The sequence below is a fragment of the Zingiber officinale genome, chromosome 2B (assembly GCF_018446385.1).
Source record: "Zingiber officinale cultivar Zhangliang chromosome 2B, Zo_v1.1, whole genome shotgun sequence".
Classification (NCBI taxonomy): domain Eukaryota; kingdom Viridiplantae; phylum Streptophyta; class Magnoliopsida; order Zingiberales; family Zingiberaceae; genus Zingiber; species Zingiber officinale.
In genome coordinates, this window is record NC_055989.1 from 22,452,076 (window position 1) to 22,479,598 (window position 27,523).

The 27,523-nt window shown below is 36.7% G+C and overlaps 1 protein-coding gene across 1 annotated transcript; it reads left to right on the forward strand.

Annotated features, from left to right (window-relative positions):
• Positions 1–12,292: 12,292 nt before the first annotated feature.
• On the forward strand, positions 12,293–20,459 carry LOC122045486 (probable inactive UDP-arabinopyranose mutase 2). Its single transcript, XM_042605720.1, has 2 exons — positions 12,293–12,410; positions 19,324–20,459. The coding sequence occupies exon 2, from the start codon at positions 19,408–19,410 to the stop codon at positions 20,455–20,457; it is 1,050 nt and encodes a 349-aa protein (XP_042461654.1). The 5' UTR covers positions 12,293–12,410; positions 19,324–19,407; the 3' UTR covers positions 20,458–20,459.
• The last annotated feature ends 7,064 nt before the right edge of the window (positions 20,460–27,523 follow it).

Genomic DNA, 27,523 nt, shown 5'->3' on the forward strand with positions numbered 1-27,523 from the left:
TGTTAAAATGTAATAAGTCAGAATCACCAAAATTCTCCACGTTAGGCCTGATATGGAAACATATCAGGCCTAATGTGTGTTGGCGCAGTGGGCCGGCATGAGGGGAGGGGTGAATTGCCTGAAACAGAAAAAAAGATACCCTTTTCGTTCTTTCAACTCTTCTTTAAGTGCAGCAACAATAATAAAATAAAAATGACAAAACTAAGGAAGAGACTCAGGATTGACTTGGTTACAACCTAGATGATTGGTAATCCAAGGTGGTTGCAAAGCTCATTAAGAATCTCCTTTCTCTGAAGGCGGAGAAGCCTTTTACACACAATGAAAGCTCGAACAATTGCTAGGAAGTTAATACAAGAGTTGATGTCTTATTCCCTAGCTTTATGGCCCTTTTATAGCTCCTAGAAACTCTATCTGCAGCTTAAAGGCGCCTCCCAAAGGCATGGAGGGTGCCTCCAACGTGGCAGCAATGGATAAGGTTTTATCCTCTACAATGGCTAAAAAACTGGGTCGAGGGTGCCCTCCATAAGCATGGAGGGTGCCTCCTATATTTTATGGAGGGCGCCCTCTATGCCTCATGGAGGGCGCCCTCTATACCACATGGAAGGCGCCCTCTATACCTCATGGAGGGCGTCCTCTACTTGCAGGGTATAAATTGCTCTAGCCTTCCTTTGGTTCTTTCACTGCTTCGTTTGCTTGGGTAATTGCGGCCAACCAAAATAGGGCTCACTAAAATTCAATTTCCGGCTTTCTCCTTGAGCAGGTTTCCGCTTCGGTTTCTCGTCCCTCGAACGTCGCGTACGTTCTTCTCGTCCACTGATGTACTCTTCCGCAGCTCTTTCGTCCCTCGGACGCACCGAGCCTGTTAGCTCCCTTCCTATGTCGTCCTTCTCGCCAGCTGCGTCTTCCGCTCGACTTCCTGTGCTCCTAAGCTCCTACACACTTAGACACAGGGATCAAAACCAAGCATGACCTAACCTAACTTGGTTGATCAAATAAAAAAACCATCCAACAATGTGGGTCTGATATAGAATGATATCAGGCCCAAGTTAGGCTTAATATGGAATCATATCAGGCCCAACGTAGAGAATTTTGGTGATTCTTTCTTATTATATTTTAACACCTCTCAGAAGCTGAAATAAACAATGGATAGCATATTTGAACTCCTTGTTGTAGGATCGAAAAAGTATGATAGAGGGGGGTGTGAATATCGCACTTTAAAAACTTTTCTTTTCATGTTTATAAAGACAATCAGAATATGCAGCAGAAAGTAAAAGACTCATTTGGTTACTTGGTTTGGAACCTAGGTCGACTCCCACTCCAAGACCCGCAATCCTTGATCACACCGTTTGACAATTCACTAAACTCTTATTTCCGAAAACCTCAGAAAGAAGCAGTGCATACAAGTAGATGAGTAAGATAGTAACAACCTACTATCTTACTTGAAGCAATAGCTTACTTATGAAGATGAGTATTTGTAACACGAACAACAACTTGCACAAAGATGAGCTTCGAACAAATTTCTTGCTTCGTTGACCCAGCCTCGGACCTCGAGCTCACTTTTATAAGAGTCATCGATGTTCGACAGACCGATCCTTGGGTTCGGTTGACCGAACCAGCTCCCTTCCATCTTCGCTAAGATCTGATGTTGATTCGATCTTCGGCATTTAATGACGATGATTGTTTGGTCGACCGATCCCTAGTTCGATCAACCGATCAGTCGCTCTTCCTTCTTTGCTTATGCTCGATCCGAGCTGTGTTGAGTCATTAGGATTCGGTCGATCGATCCTCTGGTTCGATCGACCGATCCTCTGGTTTGATCGACCGATCAAGTTTTGATCGGACTCTGCTCTGTTTTGGTTTGAATTGATATATGCTCTGAGTTAGCCTTGTTCGGTTGACCGATCATCTAGTTCGGTCGATCGATCAGGCTGGACCTGCAAAACAATGTTAAACAATAATCCTGCAAAACAAATATTAGCGTAATAATAATATAAATGCATAAGTAATAATAGATAGCTCAACTATTTTGATCTTAATTTGGAAATCTTCCCGGTTTCTTCAGTTGGATCAGCGATCTTAGGTTGTTCCTTTCAGGAACACGACCTCACTGTCGCTCATCCAATTGCTTACCTCAACTTACCTGCCAAACATTGGTCCTCCAGACCTATTTGGACTTTGCCTGCTCAGTATCTGATCGCCTGATCCACTAAGAATTTTCCTGTAATACTACATTAGCCAACAACAATAATAGTAATACAGAATACTATGGTAAACTTAAACTTAGTGTTGGATCGTGAAACGTTGATAGAGGGGGGGGTGAATATCGATTCGAAAAAAATCGCGTTAATAAGAGTTAAGCGCAGCGGAATAATAAAAAAACTTAGGCAAACTGAACAAGGTGTTTTTTTACTTCGTTCGGAGCCTGTGACGACTCCTACTCGAAGGCTCGTACTCTGTGAGTACTTTCGTTGGGCAATCACTATCAATTCGAATGATAATTACAAAATAATTAAGTACAAGAATTGACAGAATTAAAATACCGACAAGAGAAGAAGAATTAGACTTAAGAAAGCGCTTTGTCGGAATAGCCTCGCGGCGTCACAGGAGCGTAGAGCAGCAGAGCAAGCAGTAGATTCTCAGTTGATAGTTGTTGTTTTGAAGCTCCCCTCTGACCCTCCTTTTATATGAGGCTCGGGGAGCCCCGGATCCCTTCCGGGCGCCCTGGTGGGACGTGGCAGGTCCAACCAGCAAGCTCCACGTGGCGACGCGCGAGTTTGGATGAAGTTTGCCTCTCGGGCGTCCGAATCCCTTCCGGGCGCCCGAACCCTGTTTTCCCACAGAATTCGTCCTGCAAGACAAACGTTAGTCCGGAGGCAAATTTACCCTACAACACAGATTGTTAGCAAAAGCAAAGTGAGTATGAATTAGCAAAAAGGAGTATGACTTAGATTCCGTCTTTCCAAGACCATAATCTAGTCACGATCTCGACTTAGATATCCGAAATGGATCTAAGCCGGATCGACGCCTAATGTTCCCTTCCTGGTAACGCGTCCTCGCAGTCACTCCCCTCCAGTGACTTACCTTACTTACCTGCCAGACGTCCAGTCAGCCCGTCGACCCGTCTGGACTTCGTGCCAGCTATCCGGTCAGCCCGTCAACTTAGCTGGACTTCATGCCTAAGCGTCCGGTCAGCCCGTCGACCCGCTTGGACTTCGTGCCAGCTATCCGGTCAGCCTGTCGACCTAGCTGGGCTTCGTGCCAGACATCCGGTCAGCCCGTCGACCTGTCTGGACTTCTCCTGCACACTCGATCAAAGTGTCAGACAACAACAAACTAACTTAACCTGATTTGTCATTCATCAAAACTTGGGTTAAATCGTTAGTACTAACCGCACCAACAATCTCCCCCTTTTTGATGGAATGACAACCTGGTTAAGTTAGTGAAAACATATGCAAGAAACAACATGCATTTATGTGGTTTTAAAGTTAGTTTATATTTTCAAATTGGTTTAGCTAACTTAACCACCTAACCTAACCCTCCCCCTTTGACATTCATCAAAAAGTAAGCATGGATAAAGTAAGCATAGATATAGACTTCAGACAAAGTAAGAAATAATGTCAAGTTAATCTAGGGGAGTTTAGAACATAGATTATTTAGCTTTTATTTCTTAAAAAAAAACTAAATCTTGAAAGATAGCTGATTTTTCAAGTATAGTTTATAAGGTCAAAGTTTAAAAGTTCAAGGTTTCATACATAAGTTTTCAAAATCAAAATTCCAAAACTAAGTTTGAAAAATCTATTTTTCAAAACTGATTGAAATTTATTTTTCAACACTAAGTTTGTAAAAGATTCAATTTTCAAAATTAAGGAAAATGATTTTGAGAAGCTTAGTTTGTAAACTTAAGTTTTGAAAAATCTAATATCCACAATCTTCAATAACAAAGCAATTTTTAAAAACTAAATTTTGTAAAAGTTAACTTTCAAATCAAAATGTCAAAATAAAATCAAATTTTAAGAACTAGAGTTTTAAATTCAATTTTCAAAACTAAGTTAAATCTAATTTTCAAAATCAATTTTCAATAAAAAGTAAAACTCAATTCTTAAAAACAACTTAGTTTACTTAGTTTTATAAGAGTTAGTTTTCAAAAATAGGTTTAAGAAATTGTTAAGAAAACATTTTTCAAAACACAAATTTTAAAATATTTTAAATAAAGGGAAAATTTTAATTAATTCCTCCCCCTGAACCTGACATAAAATTTTGAAAATATTTGCTAAGAATATTCAAAGTAGATTTTTTTTTAAATTTTTTTTTAAAATGAGGTAGAATTTTCTAGAGAGATTTTAAAAAGAAGATTAAAAAATAACACTTAATGAGATAATTAAAAAATAAACCTCCCCCTGAATTTGATACTCCTTTATTAATCCTCCTTATTTATTACTCCCCCTTAATATAATGCTAAGGTTTGAGTGTGTTAAATTTCAAGCCCTGACACATTTGTCTACCTAAGTGTTCTAGGGGATTTGGTAACACTTATATTATTTACATATTTATCTCTGTATCCTTGATATAATTGTTTATTTGAGTTTGATTAATCAATAATTAATATTAGATTCAGGCGCTTAAGCTTCAGTTTAAGGTTTAATAAGATAAACTTTATTAAATCAAAAATAGTTGGCCATTATCAATAATTTATTGATTAATTTTTACTTGATGTAACAATTTAATACTTAATAAAATAATTTAAATTTCAGATTGAGTTGGTAAATGAAAGTGTTAGTTATAATTATTTTTTTTATTTACTTCCTTTTAAGTGGGATTAATTTAGTTTGAAGTTAGCATGAAGTTAAAATTATTAGACGGTTTAATTCAAGTCAATTTTAGTTCTCAAATAAAGTTAAACTTAAACAGTTAAGTTCTACTTATTAATTACATAATTAAGTTTAAAGTTAAAGTTAATGGAATTTAAGTTTTTAAGTTAGGTGTCTAAGTTTTAAATGAATTTAAAAGAATTATTATTATTATTATTATTAAGGGATTTCTAACAGGATTTCTAAAAAAATGTTTAAAAGGATTTTAAAATAATTTTTATAATTATTTAATGGCAATTAACATACGTTCAATTCAGTTAGATTTAAGTTAATATCAGTGATTAATTTAAGTTTAGGATTAATTTAAAGTTTAAGTTAAAATTTTTAATTGTAATTTCAATATTAAGTTTTAATTTTCAGCTAAGTTAAATTAAGTTTAAAAATAATTTTAAGATTAAAATAATGTTTAAGATTAAAAATAAGTTTAAAGTCTAAATACAAATTTTTAAAGTGAAAATAATCTATAAAAATAATTTTATTATTATTATTATTATTATTTTTAAAAGTTAACAAAATTATATTAAAGTGAAAAATAATATTTAAAATAATTTTTTTAAATGATTTTTAAAAAATTTAAAAGGATATTTTTTTAAGTTTTTAAAATAATTTTTAAAATTATTTTTTCAAAGTTTTTAAAATAATTTTCAAAAGAATTTTTAAAATGATTTTTTAAAGTTTTTTTTTAAAATAATTTTTAAAATATTTTTCACATAATTTTTTTTTAAAGAATTTTTAAAAAAGTCTTTTAAAGAATTTTTAAAATAGTTTTTAAAGAATTTTTAAATAGTTTTTAATGAATTTTTAAAATAGTTTTTAAAGAATTTTTAAATAATTTTTAAAGAATTTTTAAAATAGTTTTTTAAGAATTTTTAAATATTTTTAAAGAATTTTTAAAATAGTTTTTAAAGAATTTTAAAATAGTTTTTAAAAAAATTTTAAAATAGTTTTTAAAGAATTTTTAAAATAGTTTTTAAAGAATTTAAAATAGTTTTTAAAGAATTTAAAATAGTTTTTAAAGAATTTTAAATAATTTTTAAAGAATTTTTAAATAGTTTTTAAAGAATTTTTAAAATAGTTTTTAAAGAATTTTTAAAATAGTTTTTAAAGAATTTTAAAATAGTTTTTGAAGAATTTTAAAATAGTTTTTAATGAATTTTTAAAATAGTTTTTAATGAATTTTTAAAATAGTTTTTAAAGAATTTTTAAAGAATTTTAAAATAGTTTTTAAAGAATTTTTAAATAGTTTTTAAAGAATTTTTAAAATAGTTTTTAAAGAATTTAAAATAGTTTTTTAAAGAATTTTAAAATAGTTTTTAAAGAATTTAAAATAGTTTTTAAAGAATTTTAAAATAGTTTTAAAATAATTTTTAAGTTTAGAATAAAATTTTTAAAGTTTAATATGAAAAGTTAAAATTTTTAAGTTAAATATAAAATTTTTAAGTTTAAAATAATTTTTAAAGTTAAATTTTAAAATAATTTTAAAATTTAATTTAGTTTTAAAATAATTTTTTTTTAAAGTTAATTTAATTTTTAAAATAATTTTTTTTTAAAGTTAATTTAATTTTTAAAATAATTTTTAATGTTAATTTAATTTTAAAATAATTTTGTTTTAATTCAAAATTTAATTTTAATTTGAAATTTAATTTTAATTTGAAATTCAAAATTTAATTTTAATTTGAAATTTGAAATTTAATTTTAATTTGAAATTTGAAATTTAATTTTTATTTGAAAATTAATTAATTTAATCCTTATACATCTCACCCAATCTAGATTTTCAATCAGGGAATCCTGTAATTTTGTGAGATGAATTAGATTTAATTACAGAGTTTGGTTTAACTTGTGTTAGATTCAGGTTTTGCTTTGGTCTCAACACATAGGCATTCTTCGGATAAACTTCTAAGCTTGGTGAGTCACCTGGACATCATTAGAAGTAACCAACCCTTCGAGGTTTTCCGAATAGTCCTATCCACGAAGCTTAGTACTAAACCTTGGTCTACCTAGTTAGGATCCGTAAGGGGTAGCTTCAGTCAGTTCCACTTGGCCAAATGCACCAGATCGAAGCCATATCTTTCTAGACATGCGATGCCCAAGCTTCCCCAACATACTATCATCCAAAACTTCACCAGTACTACTTGTCAAGTTAAACTTTTGTCTCTATTTATTCTATTCCTAACTACCTTGCCAGGTAGTCTACTCTTATTTTACCCTTGTCGGGTAGATTAATTTTGGAGGTGCCAGCTATTCTGTAGCCTCCCCTGAATTATTGGCATTTAATTTAAGATTTTTGTATAATTAGAGTTGGTTTTAGTTAAGTTTTAATGTTTAATTTTAAATTTAAGTTTTTAATTTTGAATTAATTAAATTGGTCAAATTGTCTTTCTTTAAGAGAGTGTATTTAATATTTGAATTTTCTTTCAATTTCAATTTTATTGGGTTAATTGAATTATCTTTCTTTAATAGCTTATTTTTAAAGTTTAAGTTTTTATTTATTTTTAAATTTGAATTAACTAAACTGTTTGAATTATATTTTCTTAACGATTTATCTTTTAGCTTTTTATTAATTGTTAATTTTGAAATTTCTAGATTATTTTTGTTTAATATGTTATCTTTAACATTTAATTTTAAGTTTGTTAAATTCCGTTTTGATTTTATCAAAGTGTTTGATTTTATCCTTATATTTTCTTTGCCTTTTAAATTGATATGGTTAATTGAATTTATTAGATTAGTTTTATCTTTAAAGTTTAATTTTTTATTAATTAAATTATCTTGGTTTTGGATAGCATTTTCTAAACTGATTTTATCTTGATTATTAAATATTTTATCAAGGTATTTATTGATTTTATCCATTTTCTCATTCTTAGCATTTAAATTCAAATTTATTTTAATGTTTGACTTATTTATGTCTAAATGCTCACCTAATTTCAAATTTTCTGAATTAATTAAATTATTTGAATTGATTTGGTCATTGTTCTGTTTGACCAAGACAATGTTGATGTCAAATTGATCAGAGTCTTGATTGACTTGATCAGAGTCTAGATTATTTTGTGATTTTGAATTTAAATCAATTAAATCTAGATTATCATGCACCATACTTGGACTAATTTCATACTTATCATCATGCTGATTATTTAACCTATTATTAGCAGGGGTATTTTGGTAAATATTACTAACCTTGAGCGCAACCCCTAATTCAGTAGGCTTCTCCATTGGATTTGACTCGAGTCCATATTTGACTTTAACTTGATCTTCTAGCTCCATCGGCGTCTCGTGAAGCTTGATCAACTGGGTCCACAGCTCATATGCATTCTTGTACTTTTCTAATCTGCATAAAATATTGTTAGGTAAAACATTACAAATGATGTTACTTACCTTTTTGTTCAGTTCCGATTTTTGAGAAGGTTTCCTCAAAATTAGCATATAATCGATGTCTACGCTTCCTAAGAAGCATTCCATTAATCGCTTCCAGTAGTTGAAGTCTTCATGATCGTAGGGTGGTGGTTCGCAGGGGTTCCGTCCTTCTAGAAGAGTCATAATTTCTTGCACACAGAGAAACAAACAAAAGATCCCAAGACTTGGTCTTGGATTAGTAGTGCTGAAAAAAAAAAATATTTCACTATGAAAAAACTAATAAAATATTATTAAAATATTAATAAAAAAAATATTATTTCAAAATTTTGAAAATGTAATATCTTGTCAATGCTAAGCAATGGTGAAGAGATGGCGATGTAATTTTCAAAAATAGTTTTGGAGGGAAAAAACGAAAGGCGTACCTGCCTGATTGGTGGTTGCACCCTTTGCTTGATTGGTGGTTGCACCAAATCAGAGCGGTACCTGCTCTGATACCACTTGTTGGATCGTGAAACGTCGATAGAGGGGGGGTGAATATCGATTCGAAAAAATCGCGTTAATAAGAGTTAAGCGCAGCGGAATAATAAAAAAACTTAGGCAAACTGAACAAGGTGTTTTTTTACTTCGTTCGAAGCCTGTGACGACTCATACTCGAAGGTCCGTACTCCGTGAGTACTTTCGTTGGGCAATCACTATCAATTCGAATGATAATTACAAAATAATTAAGTACAAGAATTGACAGAATTAAAATACCGACAAGAGAAGAAGAATTAGACTTAAGAAAGCGCTTTGTCGGAATAGCCTCGCGGCGTCGCAGGAGCGTAGAGCAATAGAGCAAGCAGTAGATTCTCAGTTGATAGTTGTTGTTTTGAAGCTCCCCTCTGACCCTCCTTTTATATGAGGCTCGGGGCGCCCCGGATCCCTTCCGGGCGCCCTGGTGGGACGTGGCAGGTCCAACCAGCAAGCTCCACGTGGCGACGCGTGAGTTTGGATGAAGTTTGCCTCCCGGGCGCTCGGACCCTGTTTTCCCGCAAAATTCGTCCTGCAAGACAAACGTTAGTCCGAAGGCAAATTTACCCTACAACACAGATTGTTAGCAAAAGCAAAGTGAGTATGAATTAGCAAAAAGGAGTATGACTTAGATTCCGTCTTTCCGAGACCGGAATCTAGTCACGATCTCGACTTAGATATCCGAAATGGATCTAAGCTGGATCGACGCCTAATGTTCCCTTCCTGGGAACGCGTCCTCGCAGTCACTCCCCTCCAGTGACTTACCTTACTTACCTGCCAGACGTCCGGTCAGCCCGTCGACCCTTCTGGACTTCGTGCCAGCTATTCGGTCAGTCCGTCGACCTAGCTGGACTTCATGCCTAAGCGTCCGGTCAGCCCGTCGACCCGCTTGGACTTCGTGCCAGCTATCCGGTCAGCCCGTCGACCTAGCTGGGCTTCGTGCCAGACATCCGGTCAGCCCGTCAACCTGTCTGGACTTCTCCTGCACACTCGATCAAAGTGTCAGACAACAACAAACTAACTTAACCTGATTTGTCATTCATCAAAACCTGGGTTAAATCGTTAGTGCTAACCGCACCAACACTTAGATTTACCGAGAATCGCTGGTTCAGTCGACCCATCTGGCTTCACTCACCAGAATTTAATGTTACCACCCCCTAGGGTTTTCTCCACCTGGCTTTACTCACCAAGACTCAGTATTCGACTACCCAGGGATCAAGTCCTCCAGACCTATCGAATACACCTGGCTTCCACGATCTACCGAGATTTCTTTTGCCTCAGTATTCGGCTACCCAGGGATCAGGTCCTTCAAACCTATCGAATCCACCTGGCTTCCACGATTTACCGAAATTTCTCTTGCCTAGCTTGCAACTAGGACTTCCCTTGCCTATCCGCAGTTAGGACTAGTCACTCGGTTGACTTCCCACCCTTGCTTGGCCATGACTAGGACTTCCCATGATCAATCTCCATTAAACTTACTTAACCATATTTGTCGGGCATTAAAACCTTGGAGGTCGATTGTACCAACACTTGCAACCCAAAAATCCACAGGAACTGAAATAGGTGCAATCATAGCTCTCGAGATCCATCAGTGGGTTTTAACCAAAATCCACTCATGAACCCAGAGAGCTCCGATTGCAACAATTTTAATTCCTGTGGATTTCTAAAGTTGCAAGGAGTTCAAATATGTTATCCATTATTTATTTCGACTTTTCAGAGATATTAAAATGTAATAAGAAAAAATCGTAAAAAAAATTTATGTTGGGTCTGATATGGAATCATATTAGGCCTAACATGAGTCTTATATCATTCCATATCATACCCACATTAGGCCTGATATGATTCTATATCAGGTCCAACGTGAGCCTGATATCATTCTATATCAGGCCCATATAGCCCAACGTGGAGAATTTTGACGATTCTTTCTTATTACATTTTAACACCTTTGAGAAGTTGAAATAAACAATGAATAGCAAATTTGAACTCCTTGCAACCTCAGAAAATCACAGGAATTGAAATGGATGCAATCGGAACTCTCTATGTTCATGAGTGAGTTTCGACCAAAATTTACTGATGGACCTAGAGAGATTTGATTGCACCCATTTCAATTCTTATAGATTTCTGGGGTTACAAAGAGTTCAAATATGTTATTCATTGTTTATTTTGACTTCTCAGATGTGTTAAAATATTTTTAGAAGAATTGACTTACAAAAGAGAGAAAAAAGAGGAGAGGAAAGAGAAGACAAGCATAGGAGGAAAAAAAAATAGAAAAAAATTATAGAAAAAAATAAAAAGAAAAATAATCAGGAGAATAAAATAAAAAAAATATGATAAAAAAATATTTTTTTTTTGATAAATAATAAAATAATATACATCTTTTATAAATTTAAAAACTTATACATCTTTTAATAAATTACCGTGGAAGATAAGTCATTTAAAAAATTTTAAAATCTTCTGTCTTTTATAAATTTTAAAACTTAGATACATGTTTTAATTTTGGAAGATAAGTCATTTAAAAATTTTAAAATTTCTGTCTTTTATAAATTTTAAAACTTAGATACATCTTTTAATAAATTACCGTGGACGATAAGTCATTTAAAAAATTTTAAAATCTTCTATCCATCCAAACAGCTTGGCCCCATTTCCTGTACTTTTGGTAAATTAGGGAAGCACGGAGATCAGATCTTCTGGTTCAAAATTTTTTAATCAGAAGAAGCTTTATTCATTTATTGAATGGATGGATTAAACTCCACCTATTAAACAGACGGGATATAATCCATCTAACTAATAAATAAGTAAGAGATCAGGACAGATCTAAAAATCCGGGATCAGGGGATCCCAGTCCGAAAGTACGAGTAGTTTCGGAGTTGACGGCCACTTGCAGGGGAAGTTCGATCGTGGGCGCATGCACAATGGGAATAAACCCACGCTTGATGGATTCACGGCCAAACATTTACCTACAACCAAATCATAGTAAAAAAAAAAAAATTACATCGTACGAGTGGATCAAAGTTCTAATTTAAAAAATTGACATCGTAAGAGTGACCATGATCAATTTCCATCCACTCGGGTTTAATAAAAGATAGATTCGGTATCTTAGGGGTCCCTCCTAGTGTTGGCCCCATGGATATAGAGAGAGGTTCATGTAGGTACACAGGTCATAGGCGTATGTGGGGTAAACCCCAGGTCGTCAGTTCTTGAGAATCGACCCCTGACCATTACGTCATAGATACGATGCGCCCACCATCTGCGCTACGCCCTGAGGGCTCCACTCGCGTTTAATAAAGGTAGATCCGCTACCTTATCGGCCCCCCTAGTGCCGACTCCACGGATATAGAGGGAGGTTCATGCAGGTATATAGGCCATAGGCACATGATGAGATAAACTCTAGGTCACATCGTCTGCGCTACATTCTGGGGCGCGTTTAATAGAAATTATATAACTTGGATAATGATAGGTAACCCTACTTTTTGGATCGATTTTGAAATGAGAATGGCAATAGAAATGTAAGAGCCGGCAATTTTCAGGGTATCTATGCAATTGTAATCGATATTTCCAATTATTATATAGTTTTTGATATTTCAGACAGCTACTCCGCACTCCCATGCCTCCCTATCCTTCGCTTAGTCGGCTCGTCTCGTCTCGTGGCTCCTCCTCGTCCAACTCATCGCCTTGCTGCTTGAGGTAATCGTCTGCTCTTTCGGCTCAGCTGCTGTGATTTTTGATCTAGCATCTCTTCAAGTCGATTTCTCGGATTTTAATTGGAGTTTTCTTTGTTTCTGTTTTTTTTTTTTTTTGGTGGAATTCGCGATTTTTATTTTACACGTTTTTATCGACGGAGAAACTTCCTATGCGATATTATGTGGATTTTAGATCACACACTTTGCTGTAGTCATCTGTACCAAAGGAAGGGTAGAGAAAAACTGGATGGAGGTATTGAGGTACTCGAGCTGTCAAAACGCCTTGGTTCACTCAAGGCTGTTGATTTAACCTTACATCAAATTTGTTTAGAATTCATGTTCATAAGATTTTGGCATTATTTTAAGCTCGATATTTGGGCATAATGCAATGATTGGCCTTTCTGATTTGGGATTAGGTTTGGCATTGGAATTTTAAGAGTTCTCCGGCTACTATAGTTAAATCTTTTTTTTATCATTTCCAACTTTTAAAACAGGTTGTTAAGCTAGAAATCAAACAGAAAGAGAGCACTATGTGTAAGATGTGTCTACGCGTGCCAACCAAAGACGTGCCTAAGCAAGCAAGAGGATGAACTGCAGAATCCATGGAAAGAAACGCTGCATCTTGGGAACATCTCTATGAGGGGAGATCCCTGGAAAGAAACGCTGCATCTTGACAAGATGTTGTAGTTTACCCGACCGGGAATCCCCTCCGGTCTATTACCTTGATGTTCCGCTATAAGTTAATCACTTAGGAGTATCCCCATTTAGGAGCGTCCTCTACGTACCAGTCTGGGCCACGAGAACATCTCCGCTCGGGAATATCTCTCTCATACTTGACCCCTCTGTTTGTTGGTTAATCCTAGGAAAACGTACCGATTCCACTGTACAAAAATTTTTGTACAAGTGTCGAACCTTTCCTTAAATAACCTATTGTGTTCTTTAGAAGTTAAATTAGGAATCGCAGACGGAACTTAACATCATTGATTCCAAATTTAACTTATCTGTTCTTGATGATTTAGATTTGAATCGCAAGCGGAACTTAACACTATTGATTCAAATCCACCTATGTTATTAATTCCATTAAATATTAATTTCCAAAATTGGCTTCCAGGACTGCATGGTGAGGCACATGACCTTCTTGGATATGGGAGCAACCACCACCGCCTAGTCAAAGCCTTTTAAGGAAAGCTAATATTTAATTTCCTTAAATAACTCTAGGTTAACCAAAAAGAACAATCGAATCACAAATTCGAAAAAGAAGAAACACAAACTCGAAAAAATTTATTCGAAAAACTAGATCTAATTGCCTCTTGTATTTAGAATTCTTACAAAGAAAATAACTAGTATGATGTGGAAGAAAATTACTAGTTATACCTTCTCTTTGTAAGCTAATGACCTCGAGATCTGCTGCCGTATTCCTCGCCTCGCCTTGGACGTCGTGTGGGTGACGATCCTCCAAGATGAACACCACCCAAAAGAGCTTCTCCTCCTTGTAATATTCGACCACCACCACCACAATAGAAAAGAGAGCAAAGGGAGAAGAGAGGGAGAGAGGGGCCGACCACCAAGAGAGTCTCCAAGCCGAAGAATAAGAGTTGTGTCTCATGAAGCCCCCTCACCCCTTCTTTTATATTACTTGCCCAAGGCAAATAAGGAAAAACTTTTTACAAAAAATAAAATCATCCAAGAATTTTTCCTTTTCTTTTCTCTTGATTGAATCAATCACCAAATCAATGGTTGTGATCAATCCTATTTGGTTTAGGATTGAGTTTGGCCGGCCCCTTGCTTGGGCACCAAGCAAGGTGGCCGGCCACCATATTTAGGAAAGAAAAAATAATTTTTTTATAAAATTTTACAAGAAGAAAAAACTCTTATAAAATTTTACAAGCTCTCTTTCCTAGAGTTAAAAAAGGAAAGTTTTAAAAAATTAAAACTATGTTTTAAAATTTAAAAAAAAAACCTTATAAAATTTCCTTTTTTAACATGATGATAGAAAATTTTAATTTTAAAGCTTATCTTCCTCCTTTTTTTCTTAAATCATGAGGATGGTTAAAAAAGGAAAGTTTTAAAACTTTTAAAACTCTCTATTAAAACATGTGACCAAATTCAAATAAAGAAAGTTTTTAAAATTAAAATCTCTCTTTTAAAACTTATAGTTTTCTACAAAGAGAAGATTTTAAAAATTCAAAAACAACCCTCCTTGTTTGAATATTATGGTCGACCCCTACTAGATTGGTCACCAAGCAATAGGGTCGGCCCTTTAAGAGGAGATGTGGCCAGCCATTGCTTGGTCACCAAGCAATGGACCGGCCCCCTTCTTGGACACCAAGATGGGCCTTTCTTTGGATGGACTTGAGGCTCTAATGAGGCTACGACAGGTACCTAGAGGAGAAATTGGTTTTGGCCTTCCGATGAGCTTGAGTATCCCGTGTTCGCCCCGAACACACAACTCAAGTTCATCGATAATAACTCATTCCACTAGAGAGTTATTACCACACTACCGCACCAATCCCAAATTACATTATGGGCTCCTTCTTATCATGAGTGTGTTAGTCTCCCTGTGTTTAAGATTACGAATGTCCACTAATTAAGTAAGTTACTAACAACTCACTTAATTAATATCTAGCTCCAAGAGTAGTATCACTCAACTTCATTGTCATGTCGGACTAAATCCACCTGCAGGGTTTAACATGACAATTCTTATGAGCTCCTCTTGGGGACATTCTCAACCTAGATAACTAGGACACAGATTCCTTCTATAATCAACAACACATACTATAAGTAATATCATTTCCCAATTTATCGGGCATATTGATTTATTGAGCTAAACCTCACCCTTTGATAAGTCAAAGAAATAAATATTAAATATATGTGTTTGTTATTATATTAGGATTAAGAGCACACACTTCCATAATAACTAAGGTCTAGTTCTTTTACTAAGTCAGTACAAAAAGAACTTACCTAAATGGTCCTACTCAATATAATTAAAGTGTATTAGTGTAATTTATTAGTCAAGATAAACTAATACTTAATTACACTACGACTATTCTGATGGTTTGTTCTTTTCCATCTTAGTCGTGAGCAACTTGTTTATAATTTATAGAGAATCGACAACATGATCTTCTGAGTATGACACCACACTCCATGTTGTCTACTATATAAATTAATTGGACAATTACATTTAACAAATAAATGCAGATATTGACCAATGTGATTCTTTTATTTCAACAAATAAATGTTTACAAAAGCTAGGCTTTTAGTATACACTCTAACACTGCCTCTTATATCTAATCATTTTTGCTGGGCCTCATGTACGGAGAGGAGAGGTCAACCTGGGATCCATAACTGAACATGTCCTCTATGTAGGGTCAAATCCCTGAGAGCATCTCCAATGGGGGATATTTCTCCAAATATCCCCCCTTGTGGGGGATATTTGAGGGGTGATTGGAAATCACCGGGCACTCCCTCTTGTGGGGCCCACCAAAATGGTGGGCTACCATTATTTGTTAATTTTTTTATTATTTTATAATTCAATTAAATTGAAAAAAAAAGCAAAAAATGAACGTTAGAAGAAACAAAATCAAACATTCGAACGAATAAACATTGGAAAAAAACATAAAAAACAGTAACATTGGAATAAAAAATCAAATAGGAAAAAAGCGAACGTTAATCTCAACATTCATTTTTTCGAACGTTGGGTAACGTTTATTTTCCCCCTATATATACATCGTTTCTTTCATCTATTTTCATCACTTTCATACTCATTGTCTACCAAAAATTTAGAAAGAAATGGATAAAAATTCTGATCATTATTTTAGGGATTTGTTCAACTCTTCAAATATCGACGAAAATTCTAGTGAAGAAAGTTCTCGAGTTCGTCCTAATTTCTTCAATCCTCAATTTTCATTTCTCACTCAACATCCACCAAATTTCCAACCTTTTCCATACCCACCACCATATTACCATAATTTCTAAAGTTATCCAAATTCTTTGAGTGGCGACCCTCGAACTCCGTTTTATATATATCCTCCAGAATATTGGTAGAGTAGTCAGTATTTCATGCAAGTCCCATCTCATGGAATTAATCCGCTTCAATCACCAAAGATTCAATCAAATGAATCGAGAAGAGCTAGTGTTGATGCAACTGACAGTGATAAAGATACACCTTATGCAGCCCCCGATTCACAACTTTTTCCATTCTCATATGAAACTGCAAATGACGATATTATTCTCAATCAAGCACTAGAGATGGGCAATGAATCAGATGAAGACCATAGCAAGCAAACAGTATGGACAATAGCATATGATAAGCTTCTTGCAGCGGCCTACACAATTATCAGTGAAAATTCAGTAGTTGGTAATGCCCAGAAGAGTGAGTCATTTTGGAAACGAGTTGTGACATACTATAATACCAATCGAGATAAGGGAGCTAAAAAGAGAACTGCGGAGAAAGCAAAATCACATTGGGCTTTGCTGAAAAAGATCGTAAATAGATACAATGGAATCTACAATAAATGGTATAATGATCGACCAAGCGGATGGAATGACGAGGATTTGATAGTGCGAGCTCATGAAGAATACAAGAGTACTTTTAAAACTACTTTCCAATATGAGCATGTGTGGAGAATCGTGAAAGATAATCCAATGTATGCTCCTCAATCCTCAGAGCGACGGACTACAAAGAAAGCAAGAACATCAAAATCATCAGGTGCATATACTGACTCTTCTAATCCTAACACAACTGTTGATATAGATGATAGAGAAATCCGAGCTCGTCCAATGGGACAGAAGGTAGCAAAGAGGAAAGGCAAAGAAAGAGTAGGCCTAATTGATGAATTGAATCAGGCTATGCAACAATTAATTGTTGTTTATCATTATGTGTTTTATTAATTTAATATGGTTTGTATCTCTGTATTTCAATTTCAAATTTATAAAATATTTGTATTCGTATGAAGTAGTATTTTTCTTAAATTTATATGTCTTTTTATTGTATTTTTCTTAAAATTAAATGTAAGTTAATCAAATGGGCGTGGGCCCCATAAATATTTGGTTGGTGAGATATTTGATTGTGGAATTGGGGATATTTGAGAGTGAATATTTGATGGATGGGATCCATAAATATTTGATTGGTGGGATATTTCAATGTGAGATTTGGGATATTTGAATAGTAGGATATTTGAAAAATGATGTGGAAGTGGGGGCCACAAATATTTGGAAGAAATATCCAACCATTGTGGATGCTCTGAGAGGAGACAATGACGGATAGACAGGGGCATCCTTATACCAACCCATGCCTTTGACTATTAGCCAACATACGTGGCAGCTTGCGTGGAAGCTTATCTCGTTGGTATATAAAGGTCATTGTGTGTATCAAGAGGAGGCAACTGCAACTGACTGTAAGTGGCCTTAAGTCAAAACAGTTGATATGCTCTATCGGATTCAGACTGAAAGGGAGAGTTGCAGTAGTGCATGCCGACCGCCACTGACTAGTGTTGACATGCTGGCAAGAGAGATGCTTGGGTGTGAGGGATCAGATGCTCTACCAAATTCAGAACGAAAGGGACAGTTGCGGTCGTGCACGCGGGCCCCCACTAACCAGTGTTGACTTGCAGGTAGGAGACCCTCTCGGGTGCACAGAATCAGATGCTCTGACTTGGAGGGGGAGTTGCCACACCGTCTCCTATTGACCTATGTTGACTTGTAGACAGGAGGCCCGCTTGGGTGTGTGGGATCAGACACTCTACCAATTCGGACTTGAAGGGGAGTTGCGGTCGTGCAGCCAAGGAGAGCGGTGGTGACCCACATCACTTTTGGCGCCACCTGCTCGGGTGAAGGAACCGCTCGAGTGAAGCACCTACTCAGGTACAAGAAGATGGGAGTTCTTGGCTTGCGTGTTTCAAAGCAGATCGCCGGAGCAGACGGGAGCTCTACCGGATTGGAACCCGAAGGAAGAGGTGCAATTGAGTCAAGAGTGGGAAGGAGGTATCAACCTGCATCAAATTGCTTTAGATCTGAACAAAGAGAAGCGTTGTTGGAGCCATCAACATAAAGTTGCCATGATGAACTGCCAAATGCAATGATTTGATATCGAGATGAAGAAAATTTCAATCACTGTTTGTGTTCCGCTATCAGCCAAGAGCTTAGAGGTGATCCGCCTAAGAATCAGCAGAACTTGTGTTAGTTATTCAGTAGCTGCAGTTGAGTCTAAGCTTGATGACTTTGAGGGTGAAGCAGGGTTTTAGTGGGAGAGTCAACTCGGTAATGAGTTGCATATAGAATGGTTTTCAGGCAACTTGAAGATTGAGGTTGTGATTGAGATTACTGATTGGAAGATTCATGTTTGAGTTTGAGGTGTGGGATTTTGACTATAAACAAAGTCAGAACATTGTAAAATAAAAGGAATGCGTTTTTGAATGTACTAGAGACTATTCCTGTAGTTGGGTTACTCCAACTATAGGCCTGCTGGTCTAATCCTGAACTCAATATCGGATCAAACCTACATGGCTCTACGTTGACTGAGTCTTGTGCCTACCACGCCGCCCCTATCGTCTCCGCCACATCACTCAGATTCATGTTTGAGTTTGAGGTGTGGGATTTTGACTATAAGCAGTGTCAAAAGATTGTAAAATAGAAGGGATGTGATTTTGAATGTAGAATTTTCTATGGCGAAAAAGAGATCAAATATCATATTAGGGCCACACATGTAACTCATATCTATCAACTAATTCACTCTCATCTGCATTGATTCTAGAAGTACTTATCATGAATTTTTCACCAATCATGTCTCAAATGTGATGAATGTTGATTGATATTTCTATGGTCTCTTAAATTTTTTTATACTATAGTTTATAAATGTTGGCAGGTTAGGCTTCCTTACTGCATTGGAGTGAACACTTACCAAAGTTTAATTTGTACAGGAAATCCTAACAAGCTAAGCTCCATCTTGTTTCCTCCCTCTCAACACAAATCACTGCCATTGAGAAACTTTTGCCTCTTGTAAAATGTCTCTAGCAATAGAGAACAATGAAGTGGACATTGTGATTGCTGTTCTCCATCCTAACATTAATTCTTTCCTAGAGGAATGGTGGCCATTTTTGGCACCTTTCCATCTTATAATTGTACAAGATCCTGCCTTGAAGGAGGAACTTCAGATTCCCTTGGGGTTTGACCTCCAGGTTTACTCTAAATCTGACATGGAAAGAGTTGCAAGTGGTTCCTCTATTAACTTCTCAGGTTATTCTTGCCGATATTTTGGGTATCTCATGTCCCGAAAGAAATACATTATTTCAATTGATGATAACTGCCATCCAGCGAGGAACAACTATGGTGTTCTAGTTGATGCTGTGGACCAACACATAACCAACCTCCAAACGCCATCCACACCATTCTTCTTCAACACACTGTATGACCCGTTCCGTGAAGGTGCAGATTTTGTCCGTGGCTACCCTTTTAGTTTGCGCCAGGGTGTCCAATGTGTAATATCAAGTGGTTTGTGGCTCAATTTAGCTGACTATGATGCTCCAACTCAGATTGTGAAGCCACATGAAAGAAATGCTCGATATGTTGATGCTGTTTTGACTGTCCCACTCGGGGCAATGACAACCTTGAGTGGAATAAATGTTGGGTTCAACAGGGATGTTATAGGACCTGCATTCGTCCCAGGGTTGCAGTTAGTAGGGGAAGGAAAGCGAAGGTGGGAAACATTGGAGGATATATGGTCAGGCTTTTGCGCAAAAGCGATCTGTGACCACTTGGGATTCGGCGTGAAGACTGGACTGCCTTATGTGCATAGAGATGATGCAGAAGTGGGCAATGCCATGGAGCGCCTGAAGAAGGAATGCGAAGGAGTGAAACTGATGGAGAGCATTGTGCCCTTCTTCCAGTCTCTGAGACTTCCGACGACTGCTGTAACAGCAGACGATTGTGTGCTAGAAATCGCAGGGATGGTGAGGGAGAAGTTGGGGATGCTTAGTCCCATATATCTGCAAGCCGCAAATGCTATGGAATCCTGGATCAAGCTCTGGAAGGCTGTGGGGGCAAATACAGTATAATATGTTCTTTCTCTTTTGATTCCTTTGTAGCTTGATTTGCTTTCCCTTTGCTTGTTGCACTTGTTCTCACTGGCCATTTACCATTAGAAAATTAACTCTAGCACAAGCTATGCCAAAGGTTATCGAACTCTTAACAGTATGATGAAGTGGAATTGACATAAATTTCTTGTAGCTTTTTCCAGTATTCCTGGATGTTTAAGTTTTTATAACCTCAGTTGCTTGGTTCAGCAAACTAACATTAAGGGATTTTTTAGAGCAATTGCCCTCTCTCTCTTCTTTTTCCCCATAGTTTTTGTTGGTTTAGTGTTACATATATCTTTATTATATTTCTGTAGTTATTTATTGTTTTGTCTAAGTAGGAGCGGAAAGTTTTAGAAAGATATAATTTTTATGCTTTTGATCCAACAAGTGGTATCAAAGTGAGATTGTCATGTCCTAAGGATGGATTGTGAATACTAACACGGAAATTAATCTAAATACTAAGCTATCATATCTGAAAAGGAAGTGTGATGGTCTCATATTGCAAGAATTATTATGCTCCTACTTTTAGTGATTAGAATATGTATGATGATGGTTAGAGATTATTGAATGGGGAGAAGAAAATGTTCACACTCACATCCAATATCAATGAAAAAGAAAATTAAGGTACTATTCATCGAGAAAACAAGAGGAAACAAATTGTATCCAATGAAGATGAATCTCTTTACATGGATGAGATGTCAAGTATTATCAATTGAGTTTGAGACAATCACCTTTGATGGTCAGGCTTCATGACTTTTGAATTGTTTGTCAAACTGGCACCAACATCTAGAGCATCAAGTTCATCATGATGAAGGCATCGAAGAGTAGCAACAGAACAAACAACAAAGTTAGATTTTATTCAAGGAAGAATCGATGTAGGCCCACTTGGAACAAGATATCTTGGAGAATAGAAATCTAATTTGTGAATGTACTAAGATCGACTAGAACACCACTAGGCTTGAGGATTGCATTGGGGGCTTTTGGTATACCTATACTTTACACAGATTGGATCGTGTTGCCACCATCTCATTTTCAGTGATCATAAATGGAGAGGTGCACAGATATTTTCAAGGCGTCAAAGGTTTGAGGTAGGGTAGCCCACTATAGTCGTTCCTTTTTGGCCTCAGCCTTGAGGTGTTCTCTAGACTGTTGTGAATAGATGTCCGTGCGAGTAGAATTCCACCTACATCTGATGTTCGCTAGGACGAGAGTCATACATCTGACATATGATGATGACCTACTAGTCTTTGCATGATGAGATGAGTACATCATCGCTCACATAGCTGCCTTTAGATATTTGGGAACCCAACAAGCCCCTGGGCCAACTTGCAACAATCTATTGTAATAGAAGATGATTAAATGTATTTTAGATGTTTTTCATAGTCCTCTTCATATTATGTGAATAAAATATGAGGTTAGTGTATAGTCGATCATCAAATTGACTAAGGGATGGATAAATTTTTTCCTCGAGGGTATACATCGTGAGTTGATCTCCTATCCCATTGTAGCAACTCTGCTATCCTTTAGCCAAGTAGGCATCTATTGTAGTAAAGATGATTATGCTCATCTTAGACACATTTCACAGTTTATTTCTAGATTATGTGAAAGGAGATAAATTATTAAATCAGCTTATAGTTCACTGTCAAATTCACTAGGCGGTGAGAGAAATTTTCCAACTGGACATCCAACATCTATATGACAGGGGTTAATGGACGCACTAGAGCTTTATTAGAGCAATCAAACTTTTAGCTTGGGGCATTTCCCTTCGAATACCTAAGCATACCTCTATCTATCGCTGCAAGATCGTGCTTAACAAATTATAGTCATTTGATTGAGGCAATAATTGGATGTCTCACTTCCTGGACAAAACACATATTATCTTATGTTAGGAAGCTAGAGCTAGCTGATGAGGATCAAGGACAGAGTCAGGCTTTAGACTACCCGAGCTATAGCCGGGGGCCCAACTAAAGTTGTGTTAATTTTAAATCTTTGATTGTATTGATTTTTTCATTCCCAAATAAAGTAAAGGGGTCTTTAGCCCGAGGAACCTTTGGAGGACATTGGTAGCCCAGGTGGGCTGGCTCCGCCATTGATTAAGATAGTTTTGTAGGGTGTTAGAGCATCTTTTGGAACTCCCACTGTGACGTGGCATAAATGAGAAACCTCCCTCCCATAGTGGGAGGGAGGGTTCTCACTTTTACGGAGCCGCTTCGTCGTGTTTTTTAATTTTTTTATATTATTTTTTTTAAATAATTATAAAAAATAAAATACAATAGTCAGAATAATAGTCTTCGTGTGCTATGCCGTTGAACAACGGCTAAAATAGCCGTTGTTCAATGGTTAATTTTTTTTTTATAAATACAAGATCGATTTCATATTTTTTTCATTCATCTCCTTGTTATTTTTGCTTTCGATTTCTTTCCTCAACTCTCTATATTTTTCAACCACAAAAATATCTTGATTTATTTTAAATGACTCAAAATTCAGATCGATCTATGCTCCATGAATTCTGGAGAAATGAATTGACGGAAGATGCGGAGGATATAGATGAACGAAGAATGCTCCAACTATATGAGCAACGACAAACGGTACGTCAAAGAGCTCAAAGTTCTTCCGGTAGAACACAGAGAAGGTATTTGAATCGGGATCGTGAAATTGGACATGCTCGTCTTTTCAATGATTACTTTTCTGATGATCCGGTATATCCTGATGACATATTTCGACGTCGATTTCGAATGAAAAAAGAGTTATTCCTTCGTATAGTTGATGCCGTGAAAAATCATTCCGAATATTTTAAATGGAAGGTCGATGCAGCGGGGAAAAAAGGTTTGTCACCACTTCAGAAATGCACAGCGACTATTCGTCAATTGGCGTATGGAGTCCCTGCTGATCATTATGATGAGTATCTACGGATTGCCCAATGTTTATTCAACTTTTGTCGATGTGTAATTGAAGTGTTCGGGGCCCAATATTTAAGAAGACCTAATGCTGCTGATATTCAACACTTGCTTGAAATGCATGAGCAGAGGCATGGTTTCCCTGGCATGTTGGGCAGTCTTGATTGTATGCATTGACAATGGAAAAATTGTCCCGTCGCTTGGAAAGGCCAGTATACTCGAGGAGATCATGGCGTCCCAACAATTGTGCTCGAAGCCGTTGCATCTTCGAACTTGTGGATATGGCATGTCTTTTTTGGGATTGCAAGGTCACGCAATGATATCAATGTGCTTAATGAATCGCCGTTATTCAACGACGTCTTACAAGGGAATGCACCCGAGGTTAATTTTACGATTAATAATACACAATATACAAAAGGATATTATCTGACCGATGAGATCTATCCAAAATGGGCTACTTTCGTCAAGAGCTTTTCGTGTCCTCAGGATCCCAAAAGAAAAATATTTAAGGAACGACAGGAGGTCGCGAGAAAGGATGTCGAGAGGGCATTTGGGGTGCTCCAATCACGATGGGCAATGATAAAAGGTCCAGGACGATTTTGGTACAAGGATAATTTGAAGGACATCATGTATACCTGTATTATTTTGGACAACATGATTATTGAGAATGAGGGAGACGCAGCAGTCAATTGGTCGGACGATGAAGGAGATTCTCAATCACAAATATTTCAAGGCTCCACTCAAGAATTCCAAGCATACCGCAGAAATTACGAGCTACGTGATAATCAACTACATCATCAACTTCGAGCCGACTTAGTTGAGTATATCTAGGCACGCTATAATTGTAATCAGTGAAAAAATAATTTATTAATTGTGATATATGTATTGTGATATTTATGTAATTTTTTTAATTATGAAAGTTATTTTCTGCTAGTAATTTATGAATTTAAATTTTATTAAAATTTAATTATATAAAATGTAAATATGAAGAAGAGATAAGGAAATATATATAATAAAAAGTGTGGGACCCATAAAGAAGTTATTGAGAGGTTTTTTTATAGTGGAAAGGGGTGTGAGGTTTTTAACTTTTGATGTGGCACAGATATGATAACGAAGGAGCTCTCAATGGACTCTAACCACTATGGATACTTTATGTGGAGTACTTTTGGCTCTCCAATCATTCAATTTCTAGTGGTGTAGTGGATAAATTGTACTTCGTAGATCTACAAATCCTTCGTAGATCTACAAATCCTTTGTTTTGACGACAAAGCATCCTCCTATCGCATCCGCTATATGCCTTAGAAGGAAGGAGATACGTTTTGTAGGATAGTACGCACGTTAAAGAGCGACGAATGACGTGTATAATTTTTTCGAGATGATAGCAATAAAAATAAACAGAGTAATTGTAGTGAAAAATAGATTCAGTAAATGGCAGTGGAAATAGAATAAGTAAATTATAGTAGAAAATAAATTGTAAATAAAATAAAAATGATACCGCGTCAATAACATAAGTTGTTTGACATGGTTCAATTTCCCTCCAAGGTTCCTACATCAACGATGTATGATCCGTTAGGTGGATCATTCCCATGTTCCCTCTAAAAATTTTCCATTCCAGAAATCTCCTAGAGGAAGCAAAAGATTAGGCAATAATAATACAAATACCAAATATGGAATAATGTTGCCAACAAAACTTACGAAGCACTTGCCGGTTGCCAACATAAGTTGTTGACTGCTGATGTGGCATATGTCCAGTTGCCGGTTGCCCGGACTGTGCTAACCTAGCTACTGATCCAATATACTTCGACTTCAGATCTAGCTAATCCTTTCGGCACTTGGAGCAAGGTCAACTCTATCTCTTGATCGCCTCTGTCGGATTGCTGGATATGGACTTCGTGCCACCTAGAAGCATTCCGATCACCTGAACACTAAGGTCATTCGAACCTTGTTCCAATCGCCTCAAAATCCATGACTTGGTCTGCATCAGGTCGTCCATACCTCTTCCAGCCCTTGGATCTCCAAATTGCTTCGTACCATAAAGTTAGCTCACAACATATTTTGTATGATTTGGAAACAACTGTTGCCCACTTTGACTTCGAAACACAAGACAGTTTCTCAGTTAGGTTTCCACCTAGCTATGTAAACTATGCTCGATCCCAATAACAAGATGCACTCCTCACCTTTTTTTGTGTAAAAAGTCTCTCAGCTCGTGGGCCTCGTGCTTACGGGCGACCTGATTCATTTTTGCCAGTCCGATTTAGTTCACCCGGTTTGTTTTTGCCTCTGGTCCGGTTTGGTTCTGTCCGCGTGAGGAAAGCAAAGCAACGCGGTTCTGTCCGTGTGAGGAAGCGAAGCATCGCGATTCTGTCCGCGAGAAAGCGATGCACCCGCGCATGAGAAAGCAAAGCGACATACGCTTTGGTGCTTACACTGCTTCGAAGTGTATAAATACACTTCTTCTGCTCCTTCTCAATTCACTCCAAAAAAAAAAAGCAAAGCATTTCTCTGCTCTCTGCTTTCTTCTTCTTCTTCTTCTTCTTCTTCTTCTTTCCAAGTTCTGAGGCTTGGTTCTGCGATCTGAGGTTGAGTCCGAGTGCGGCGTTCGTCTTGGAATGCACCTACGAACGGCGCGAGCGGTTGTCGGATCTTGGGAGGATTTTGCCAGAGAGTCTTTGCACCGTGGGCGGCAATCAATTCTCTAAAGACAGTCGGCACGCCCGACGCTTCGACCGAAGATACACAAATTCCTAACCTTACTCTATTACTGTTTATTGTATGCTCGTCATTTATTGGTGCAATTATTATTGTATTAGTGTAATCAATTTTACTACAATTTTAGAGAATTGATTGTAGCATCAATAAGCATGATGAACGATAGGATAACTGGGTCTGATGAGGCTAGCGCCCGACCCGAACGATTTTTCGGGCAAAACTTCAGACGTTGGCAACAATGGATGAAATTTTGGCTTACTACACTAGGGCTATTCTCTGTTATAGAAACAAACCCTCCTTCACCTAATGAAGAGGAACCTGCCCGTAGTGCTGCCTTAGAGAGGTTTAAGCAAAGGGATTATCTCTGCCATGGGAGAATCCTGTCTGCTCTCTCAGACGCACTATTTGATGTGTACAGCTCAACCTCTTCAGCTAAAGAGCTGTGGAAATCTTTGGATAAAAAATACAACTCCGAAGATTCTGGTTTAGAAAAGTACACTGTGGCAAAATTCCTAAACTTCAAAATGGTTGAAGGCAAATTTGTGATTGAGCAGACACATGAATTCCAAGTCCAAATTCATGGTCTTGCTGAAGGAGATATGTCATTACCTGAAAAATTTCAGGTCTTGTCTATCATCGAAAAATTGCCTCTGAGTTGGGAAGATTTTGGCATGACTCTTAAACATCGGAGAGGTAAAATCTCTCTAGAAGATTTGATGATTGCCTTAAATATCGAAGAAGAACATCGGAAGCAACATAAAAATGATGATACAAGAATGCCTATGGATTTTATTCCAAAGGCAAATGTAGTAGTCTCATCTGACAAAAAGAAATTCAAAAATCAGAAAATGAAGAACAACATGAAACCCAACTCAAAGGTTCAAAAGAAAATTGGAACCAAACCTAAGCCTTGCTGGGCATGTGGACAGGTTGGACATTATGCCAAATTCTGCCCTAAGCGAAAGGACAAGGAGAAAAACCAAAGCAATACGTCCAACATCAAGGCACAAGCAAATGTCGTGACTGCTAGTGACGACACCAGCAATAGGTTTGTTACCTTCAAACCCGAACTAAACTTGATCTATCAACCCAATGAATGGTTAGTTGATACAGGTGCTAATGTGCACTGTTGTGCTGATCGCTCTGCCTTCCTTAATTATCAGGTAATTGAAGGCACTTCCGTGACCATGGGAAACCATTCTGCAGCCAGCGTGTTCGGAATAGGACAAGTTGACCTGAGGTTCACCTCTGGAAAAGTCCTGTCACTGCATGAGGTGCATCATGTTCCAGCGGTCCGTCGGAATTTGATTAGCGGATCAAAGTTAGTCCGTGCTGGTTATGAGTTGAACTTTAAATGTAATAAAGTTGTAATATTACATTTAGGAACCTTTATTGGAAAAGGTTATCTTAATGAAGGTTTATTTCAATTCAATGTAGAA